The sequence below is a fragment of the Macadamia integrifolia genome, chromosome 1 (assembly GCF_013358625.1).
Source record: "Macadamia integrifolia cultivar HAES 741 chromosome 1, SCU_Mint_v3, whole genome shotgun sequence".
NCBI classification, from domain to species: domain Eukaryota; kingdom Viridiplantae; phylum Streptophyta; class Magnoliopsida; order Proteales; family Proteaceae; genus Macadamia; species Macadamia integrifolia.
The window spans coordinates 31,750,126-31,758,501 of record NC_056557.1 but is presented as its reverse complement, the minus strand read 5'-3'; the positions used below and the strand labels follow the sequence as shown (position 1 = coordinate 31,758,501).

Below are 8,376 nucleotides of genomic sequence, written 5' to 3'. Positions count from 1 at the left end.
CTTTGATGTTCACGCATGAGGAAGAAAATTCTATTACAATCTTAACTCTTTTAACTTCATACAACTCACCTTGCTACACTATATCAATGCCATATGACACTTCATCAGTTGTCTATATGATTTTGAAACCTTCATCATATTAACTTATCAACCATGTAGGTAGTGCTTTACTGACACCATCATATATAAGCAAAGTGGACTACAAAAATATGTAACCGAGACCCACCTTGAAATAGAACTTACCTTCTTATGGTAACCCACTTGCTAACCTCATCATTCCACTAGTCGAACCATATAATTGAACCAATGACAATTCAACACATTATGATTGAACTAATGTCAACTAAATATCAACTTGATCTATTAAATGAACCAACCCAATTTGAACCATTGGAAATGAGCCACATTAAACAGAAGTAATTGGGTTCCTCAATGAACCAAATTATTATATTTAACCATTGAACCAATATGCATGCTGCTCATTGGACCATAACAAACTAATTCATAGACCATGATCAAACTAATTCATGAGTTGTACAACTTGAACTGAAATAAATTAAAGTCCCCACTTAGATGATTGCAATTAGCAATACAGAATATAAAAAATAATTACAATAACACAACACAAGAATTTGCAGTGGTTCAACTCAGCCTGTCTAGTCCACTCCTTACAAGTTCCATTTGTAAAGTATTTCACTAATTCTTCCCTTTCAGTATAGTAGGTACCGAGGAAAATATTTACAAATCTCTTTCAAGTCTTTCAAGGTAGAGATGAACCTTTACAATTCTCCTTTATAGGTAGAGAGTAACCTTCTAATCTCTTTACAGATAGAGAGAGGCCTTTACAATCTTTTCGAGATAAGGGAATCCCACACAAGCCTAAATACAGTCTAGACAAGTGCAAACACGTAAACAAAGTAAAACAAAAGATTCATGTTACCTCGTGCAGTGCGTGATATGAATATGCAATGGCAATATAAGCATGCACCTTAGTTGTCTTCACAATAGATGTTCTTGAGTTCTTCCATTGAGATGAAGCACAATAATAGAACTCAAATGATTAACACAATTTCTCACTTTTTAGCTTTTGATAATGATACTCGATTGATTAATTCATAATTTATCGAGCCATAAGTGAGGTATTTATATGGGTGCTTAATAATCATAAACTAAGCAGAAAGATAATCAATTTTGAGAAAGAAATATGGCTTAACGGGCATTTTTTCTTATGAGAAGGATCCAATAGTTACCGGATCATATGACCGTTGGTGAAATAGATCCATTGAAAGATAAACAAAATGTAACCATTGGAGATCTTCAAACCATCTGGTAGGCATTTGGCTAGCCGGAGACCTTACCAGTAGGCATCTGATAGGGTGTCGACAAAGTCCGACTATTACCAGTTGGCCTCTATTGGCCTTTGTCTGATAAGTTCACTGATCATAGAATTCCACTGGTTGTTTTCAATAGGCTTCTGACTTTTTTGGCCTAACTGACTATCGTTACTCAAACAGTCGTAACTTCTTGATATAAAGTCCAATTGACCCGATTAAAGTTGTGTTGGTTCACAACTCTATGCTCTACATTTTTTCGGTTTAGGTTGACTTTAAATTCAGTCATTAAAAATAACTAAAATACCCTTAAGTAAGGATCTTATTATCTCAACAAAGGGGTGTGATTCGGCATTGCCAACACACTCAGGGTCTTTAGGCATTGAAAAGGAGCACCACAACCTAGAGTCATAATCTATAATGCACGTATGCTATGCAGTGTAGTGCAGGCAATGTGTATTATTACAAAAGATTCTACACAAGACTTTACATATTGGGACTTCAATCTTGACTTCTTATATACTTGTCTTTTCACATCATCACATTGTCTTGTACACTTGAATTTTCCGATCCTTGATGCTTGAACTCAACATGATCTTCAAGAGGTTTTTATATCTTGATATAGAGATCTTGAGGTCTAGCATCTTAAAGACTTTGTTATCCATGTCATGTTAAGATTCTTATCTTCACATATCACTTGGTAGATCATCATTAGTAAATACATGTGCTTGTTATCATTAAAACCAATATGGGGTTGTATAGCCGAACCAATAGTAACTCAATTATGCCGATCCAAAATTGGCACTTGTGTTGACATAAATTCCAACACATGATGTGCTGAGCACATGGACAACAATTTGCACCCCTAGTCCTTTGTATTCCAAATTTTGCCAACGACCAGCAAGTCTTACTGAGGAACAAGAGGTTGGGAGAGTGATTTCAACATAGACCCATGTGTAGCGGCCCTTTGAAATAGTTTTAGTGGTGTAATCAGCTTTCAAGAGTTCGCCTAACACATGACCGAAACGAAGAGGATCAGATGGTCATTTCGGAAAACCTGACCCAGAGAATAGTATGTGTAGCAGCAACTTGAGAAGGCCCCAAACTAGGTTTCCATAGGCAAAAAGAGAGCAACCGGTTAGCTATCGACCAAGGACCTCCAAAGAGAACCTTGTTATAATCCTCTGGACAAGAAAACTTAAAACACATAATTGACGATTTGCAGGGGTAACCGTAACTACCATAGAGCATTAAGACAAGTTGTAAGCATAAAAAAAGAAACCCATAAGCTTGCCGATGAGGCTAAAGCGCCAAGGTTCCTGTAGTCGAGCTTGACGTTCAAGTTCAATATCAATTCATCTTAGAGGGAGCAGCCAATAAGTCTGGAGACTGGTAGAGGTCTATCTCCTCTTCATGGTTTCCTTCAACTTCAACAATGTCTGCCTACGAGGGAGTAGTGCAAATTGAGAAGTTTGTCTTTAAAGGAACCTACTGAAGGACAAATGTAGGAGGGGACTGTATGAGAAATGAGGCTATGGTAGACATGGTCGGCTACCTTTGCTTTCAAATCACATATCTCTACATTGGCATATCTTTCCCAAGAGTCTAATTATGTTAGCATGTTATCACATTCCAAGATTTTCAAATATACATTATAAATTGGAAGCGAATTCATCCACCACAGAAACCATAATACTTCTCTTCCTTCATTGAGAATCTGTGAACAAGAACAACACACGGTTTAGGATGTTGTGTGCTGCAGTTTAAATATGAATGGCTCCTTTGTTCTCATATAGAACAACACATGTAGCTTCTCAGCAGCTGTCATACTAGTGAATGGAGGATGCAAGTTGAGGGAGCAGTGGACGACGCAAGTTGAGGGAAGATGTGACTGTCCAAATATAACAATCAATCTGTCTTAAAGAGGTGCAGATATGTTAGGGAACAAAGGTTGGCCATTTGACTCTAATGTGTGTCAAGCAGGTAATCTGGATCATGCATAGCAGGTCTGGAGGAAACAATAGATGGATTAAATTTCAATGACATTTGACCTGTGATGATGGGATTTTAAACAATCCAGATCTTCCTCAGTCTGCAATCATGAAGGAAACAGGGGACATTTAACCAGAGAAAGAACAACAAAATAGGCAAAGGAAAGGAAATTAGGTAGCGCAGTGGGAGGGATGGATGGACAGAAAGTTGAGATGTACAGCCAAGTATTTAAAATTCTGCCACTACCTGAGAAAGTATCAACAAGGAGGCTCTCATTTTTTGACTTTTTGAGGGGGTGGTGTATGGACAGAAGCATTTGATCATCTAAAATTTGTCAAAAAAGGAACAATAAAATAAACATAATAAGTTTCAATTTGAATTACAGTAATTCAGTGCATCATAGCCAAAAGACAATGAAGTTCTATATAAGCAGAGAAAAGGTCAGACACAGCTTAGATATATAATTAAAATTCACTCATGGAAGAAGAAATTAGGTAAAAAAAGGATCATACGGTATTCCATCATAGTTGTCAAGGCAACAAGGTGAACCAAGGGTGAACGGGTGTGTAAGCACTTAGGCAATAAAGCATCCGTGTAGGCGACTAAGTCGTCCAAGTGTTATCATTTATTTCTTCTATTTTCTAACATAACTTAGTTAACTATATACTTGCTAACAGAAAAAAGGTATGCTACATATACCTTATCTCATCAAAAATCAACATTAAGCTACATCGAGCCATCACAAATCTGTAGAAACGCAACCCTAAAACGATGCAGAAGATAATGGAAAAACAAAACAAACAATGCACACGGATTTTACGAGGTTCGGCAAGATTGCCTACGTCCCCGGTGAGATGAAATCCTGCTTCACTATCAATGGAGAATAGGGTTACAGCATTCGTCCTCACACCTCTCAGTATTGCTTGCATTACAGAGAAAGAAACCCTCGCTACAAATATATAGTGAAAAAAACCCTAATCCGAAAAGTACACAATTGCCCTCAAATAAAAAATTCGAGCAGGGGGTTGTGCCCCCCTACACCCCCTGCTATACAGGGGGGCCTCCTACCCCCTTGTAACCCCCACGGCCCGCTAACCGACTAACGGGACCGCCATCCAGCCTGTCTAGGTGCTGCACCAGTACTCCCTAGATTAAACTGCGACGAAATACAAGACATCATACACCAACAAAATCAACATTAAAACACAAGAAGTCATCAAAAATCAAAATTAAGTCGCATCAAGTCATCAAAAATCAGCATTTAGAGAATTGTTTTTATTCACCAAAAAGTTTGATTGGTCAAATGATTTTATTTTTACATGAAAAACAAATCCAAGATTGCTTAAATTCGAGTTGTATTGATAATGTTGTGTTACAGTCAAACTTATTTTTTAGGTGTGTGAATGCTATTAAAAACCGTCTGAATGAAAATAAGTAATAGATATCAAAACAAAATATAATTTTACAGGACTTCGGTTTCTAGAAATGTTTTACTATGATAAGATTTATGGAATTTTCAAATTTGGGAAAACCACCAGCATTTGAAAGTCAAAAATCACCCCAACAACAAAAAATTCAATTTTTGCTCTTGAACTAGGGGTTTGATTTTTTATCATTTTGAAATTGATTTTTAAACTCTTTTTATTAAATTCAAATAGGGGTGTTTTCTTATTTATAAATAATATCTCAAGTAAATGATTTTAATTATAAAATCATTTATTTAAACAATATTTGGCATAAACAAGTGCCAAGTCTGGTTCGATACTATTTCAAGATGCCTTAAAGTCAACAGTCGCCTAGACCTCAAGAAAACCACCTGGACACCTAGGCGGCGCCTTGACAACAATGTATTCAATTGTGATTAACAATGAAAACAGTTTACAGAAGTGATTGCATTGAACTGAAGGGCCACGTGGTATTCAATCGTGATTAACAAAGGGAACAGTTTACAGAAGTGATTGCAGCTCCAAACTTTCTGAACCTGAAAGTAGAAGTCCTAAAGCAAGTAAACAATTGGAGGCAAGACAGACCTCAGATGAGAATGCATAGTCACCAAAAGGGCTGTCCTCGAACCAGAAATAGAGCCGTGTAGCCCATTTCCACATGGCATGGATTCCTGCTGATTTTTAACTTTTCAGTCCACATCAGTTTGTCCAAAAGGTTCTCTGTGCAGTTTGCAATTCGTCAAGCATTGTCTTACCTTAAATGCTTTCAGGTGAAGCACTCTAATTCCAATTATCGAGCTGGTTCCCACTCATTATCATCAATCCAATCACCATATATCCTACTTATCTTGTCTGGGCCCTTCCATTTCTGAAGAGGCCTCTGCCCTTGCCTCTGGATTAAAGCCGCAGATCTCTGTGATGGAACTCCCATGTGATAAACATCTGTATGAGGAACTGATGTAGCAGATGTAACTACAGTATCTGTCTGGGTCTTTGAAGACACTGCAACTTGCTTTGAGTCAGGAGAGGTTGAAGAGTCTCTACCTTCCATCTCCACAAGTCCTCCACCATACCTGTGCAACTCTGTTTCCAAAGATTGAATTGTCATGATAATACACAATAATATTTTGGTTTCAAGAGGGGATCCCCAATATCGAAAAGCTTGTAGTTGAAGAGCTTGAAACATTTCAGCGAGCTTGCTTTTATACACTATTTTATCTGTTTTTGATGACTTCAAATAATTAAAGCCCAATAGGCCTTGTTTTTTTGTTTTGTCTGGGGGAGGGGGGAGTGTTAGAAGGGGTGACGTAAGTAAGGATTGAAATGGCATGATTAAGTGGTTCCATGTTTGGTCTTCCAAGTACTAAGAAGACCAACCAATACTTAAAATTATTGTCTTGGACAGATAATTTGCACAATAATTGAAAACAAAACAACTGCAGATTATTTACAATACTCAGCAATCTAATGTAACAAAAACATTATGTAAGGATTCTTTTCTCAGAAAACAATTCATTTAGAAGAGTGAACCACAAAAAGGTAACAGAGTATATAAGATCTTACCGCCAAAGCCATGAGCAAAGTGGCACTTGCTTCCAAACGGGCAATACCCAGTCATCTCCCACTTGTTACAGATCCTAGTCTTCCAATTCGAAGGCTTCTGGTTCGTACCATTCCCACTGGTACCATAGCCACTACCAACAGTTGGACCCAAACTAATGGCTACACTCTCCCGAGCTCTCGACTGCTCATCATGGAGGAAAGTGCAGTTATCTCCATATGGGCACCCCTCTTCAGTGTAAAACTTCTTGCAATGCCTCCCTTTATAAGACCTCTGGGTCTCTCCACCCAAACCAGAACTAATAATTGGAATCTGGTTTTCTTCCCTGGGCTCTGAAGACACACCTCGTTCCTCCTCTTGGGCTGCCACAATTTCCTGCCAGTTTGGAGGAGGCTTACGAAGCTCTTCAATCCCATGAGCAAAGTTGCAGTTAGTGATATAGGGACAACTCCCTGCACGAAACTTGCAGCAAAGTTTAGTCTTGAAGAACATCTTCCCAATCGCTTTGGATCGATCACGGTCTCTGTTTAAACCACTTCCTTGGGAATCTCCTCTGGTTTTCTTGTTGGGAGGTTCACTCCCAGATCGTGTTTGAGATTGCCTTCCATCATAATTCGAGTTTGAAGGAGTGTCAGCAAAGCCATCTCCATTCCAAGCTCCATAATCATCCTCAGTACACCAAATTGCTTGGTCACCTAACCCTGGGACCCAATTGTCTGCACCACCACGACCACCGCCGCCAGGGGTTTCAGGGATCATCTGCCCAACATCTCCACCGTAATCCATGGCCGGAAGGTACCAACCACCAAATCTAATTTCTTTCAAAGAAACAAGGAAAATTTTTGAACTCAGACTCGAAACCCTAATTCATCATATGGGGGATGATAACAAAATCCCCCACCAAGAGAAGCGAATTCAATGAAGGAAATGTAAGAGGATGAGCAGATTTAGAACCTCTGGATCCATAAATTCAAGTAATTTCCCAACGGGTCTTTGATCCATACCTTAAGTCCTTAATTAACTCGACAACAAACGGGTTTGAATCACAAATTCTCAAAACTATTAAGCTCATTAAGCAAGAACAAAAGAACAGCAGCAGCAAACGGAGTAAGAGCCTTGAATGTAACCTATCACACTAAAATACTTTTTTATAACAACAAATTAATTCCCAGCATACTTGATAAAAATCAGAAAAGAAGAAAACCCAGAGCTAGAACCCATTGAATAAACAAAATTTAGGGATCAAATCGAAGAGGAAGTGGCTAAGAGACTACCAAGTATCTAGAGATTTGAGCATCCACAACAGAATTGATCAAGGGATGATAAGAGAAGACTATCTGTGTACGGGAGAAGACTATCTCTGTACGGGTGGAGAGTGGAAGGGAACCCTGTACGTTTAGTGCCCATCAGAATCACAGGAAATGTAAAGAGCGAGCACTCTTCTCTCTCACTCCAAGCAAAAAGGAGAGTACATAAAGAAAGCAAAAACCTTTATCTGTGCTACATTCTCTAAAGAAAGGGAAGAGACGCTGTGTGGAGCTTGCTTAAACATTGAGTAATTTTGGCTTTTTCTGGGATGGATAGATTGGATGGTCTGGATGTAATCTTTGCATATCATCTTGTCTTATCGCTGATCAATAAACCGAGGAAGGAACTCATCAGTCTATTTTTACATCGATACACGTGTCATTCTAAGAGATTTTATATGGCTACTGAGATGACACCCAAAATGCAAGTTTTCCATCTTTAGCCACGTCACGCTCCTTCCAAATGGCATTTATTTCATTAGCCTCCATGAAAACTGGGAGTTTTCCTTCTCATGTGTCAGTCAGGGTCATTGAACCGGGTGGTCGGACCGTGGATCATTGGGACCCAGATCAACCTTTTGGGTCCAAAGAACAAGCCACAAGATCAGATCAAACTATCAAACCATTCATACTGTAGTAAAAGTTCTGGAGAAAATTCACCCAAAAAAGAAAAAAAAGCTCATGAAAAAAGAAAGCTATACAGTCATGCACTCCTATGTCCAAACATAGAGGTGTTGAAA

General features: G+C 38.6%; 1 protein-coding gene and 1 long non-coding RNA gene across 3 annotated transcripts; both read right to left on the bottom strand.

Annotated features, from left to right (window-relative positions):
• Positions 1-2,943: 2,943 nt before the first annotated feature.
• LOC122081446 lies at positions 2,944-4,019 on the bottom strand. Its single transcript, XR_006141095.1, has 2 exons — positions 3,570-4,019; positions 2,944-3,423 (listed from the first exon to the last, which is right to left on the bottom strand). It is a non-coding gene; the product is annotated as an uncharacterized LOC122081446 (long non-coding RNA).
• A 1,140-nt stretch (positions 4,020-5,159) lies between these two features.
• LOC122090882 (zinc finger CCCH domain-containing protein 56-like) lies at positions 5,160-7,841 on the bottom strand. 2 transcript variants are annotated; one of them, XM_042660740.1, is made up of 3 exons: positions 6,332-7,841; positions 5,524-5,851; positions 5,160-5,439 (listed from the first exon to the last, which is right to left on the bottom strand). In XM_042660740.1, exons 1-2 carry the CDS (start codon positions 7,113-7,115, stop codon positions 5,559-5,561), a joined length of 1,077 nt encoding a protein of 358 aa, XP_042516674.1. In that variant the 5' UTR covers positions 7,116-7,841; the 3' UTR covers positions 5,160-5,439; positions 5,524-5,558. The 2 variants fall into 2 exon arrangements, with proteins under 2 accessions (XP_042516674.1, XP_042516597.1); XM_042660663.1 differs by having other exon boundaries at positions 5,160-5,851.
• Positions 7,842-8,376: the final 535 nt, after the last annotated feature.

What these genes read in the sequence shown, in the direction of transcription:
- LOC122090882 (XM_042660663.1), bottom strand. Translation starts at nt 7,115, where the DNA reads ATGGATTACGGTGGAGATGTTGGGCAGATGATCCCTGAAACCCCTGGC. An exon ending in CTTTGCTCATGGCTTTGGCG is followed by an intron (nt 5,852 to 6,331) that starts GTAAGATCTTAT and finishes CTTTGGAAACAG; the next exon opens with AGTTGCACAGGTATGGTGGA.